This window comes from Haliaeetus leucocephalus, unplaced genomic scaffold (genome assembly GCF_000737465.1).
Source record: "Haliaeetus leucocephalus isolate CR32 unplaced genomic scaffold, Haliaeetus_leucocephalus-4.0 Scaffold165, whole genome shotgun sequence".
Classification (NCBI taxonomy): Eukaryota; Metazoa; Chordata; class Aves; order Accipitriformes; family Accipitridae; genus Haliaeetus; species Haliaeetus leucocephalus.
Genome location: NW_010972601.1, coordinates 619,626 through 620,813, shown reverse-complemented (window position 1 = coordinate 620,813; position 1,188 = coordinate 619,626). Strand labels below are relative to the sequence as shown.

At 66.0% G+C, this 1,188-nt stretch overlaps 1 protein-coding gene across 1 annotated transcript in view; it reads left to right on the top strand.

Moving 5' to 3' along the window:
* The window catches only part of LIF (leukemia inhibitory factor), a 1,049-nt gene extending 119 nt beyond the window's left edge, over positions 1-930 (top strand). The window contains exons 2-3 of the mRNA XM_010563377.1: positions 196-374; positions 493-930. Coding sequence (XP_010561679.1) covers positions 196-374; positions 493-930 — 617 coding nt within the window. The remainder of the gene's footprint in view (positions 1-195; positions 375-492) is intronic.
* The last annotated feature ends 258 nt before the right edge of the window (positions 931-1,188 follow it).

The following is a 1,188-nucleotide window of genomic DNA, read 5'->3' as shown; positions in this document are numbered from 1 at the left end:
GTGGGGCCCGCGCACACCCCCCCCCCCCCCCCCCCCCCGTTCGAGCGGTATGGGTCCCCGTTCTGGCTGGACGCCCTCCCCTTGGGGGCTCGCCTCCTTGGGGGATGCTCAGCATCACCGGGGGGGGCATCGGCGGCTGCACGGACCACCGCCAGCTCAGTCCCCACCGTGACCCTCGCCTCTTTCCCCACACAGGCGTCGTGCCCTTCGTGGCCTTGCTTCTGCTGCAGCGGCGGCCGGTGGCCGGCCGAGCGTTGTTGGTGACCGGACCTGGCTGCCCCGGTCACGATTTGTGCCGCTCCAACGTCCAGGAGCAGACCCGGAGGCAGGTCGCGTTGCTCAACGCCACCGCCCAGGACCTCTTCAGCCTCTACGTAAGTTTGCTCCGCCAAGTGCATGAAGGGGGACGGCCGGGGATGGTGGCAGAAGGTGGCTGGGTTTGGGGGGGGGGGCAATAGGGGACGTGGGGGTGACGCTCACCTCTCCTCCCAGCTGAAGTGCCAGGGAGAGCCGTTCAGCAGCGAGACGGACAGGCTCTGCAACCCCAGCGGCATCTTCTTCCCTGCTTTCCGCGTCAACCGGACGAGCGAGAGGAAGGAGGTCATGGTGGCCATGTACAAGCTCTTTGCCTTCCTCAACGCCTCGCTGGGGAACATCACACGCGACCAAGAGGAGCTCAACCCAACGGCCAAGGAGCTCCTCGACCGGCTCCACAACACCACCAAGACCACCCGGGGCCTCATCTCCAACCTCACCTGCCTCCTCTGCAAGAACTACAACATCTTCCAGGTGGACGTCAGCTATGGGGAGAGCTCCAAGGGCAAAAGCGCCTTCAAGAAGAAGCAACAGGGCTGCCAGGTGCTCAGGAAGTACGTGCAGGTCATCGCCCAGGCGGCCCGCGTCCTTCTACCTCATCTCAGCCCCCCGTGAGCGCCCGCCCCGGCTCCTCTGCCCCCCCCCAGCCATCCCCCCACCGCTGCCTCCTCAACTCCCGCCTTCCTATTTATTACCCTGGACCCTGCGCCAGCCCCATCCAGCCCTCCGGTAATTTATTTACCCCTTGGGGTTAAGAAGGGGGGGGGTGAACGTTGCCGCCTGGAGTGTCCCGGGCAAGAGCAGAGCTGGGGCCGGCATCCAGCGGGACAAGGCAGCGTTATTCCCGAAGTGCTGCCAGGGCACCGGCTGGTC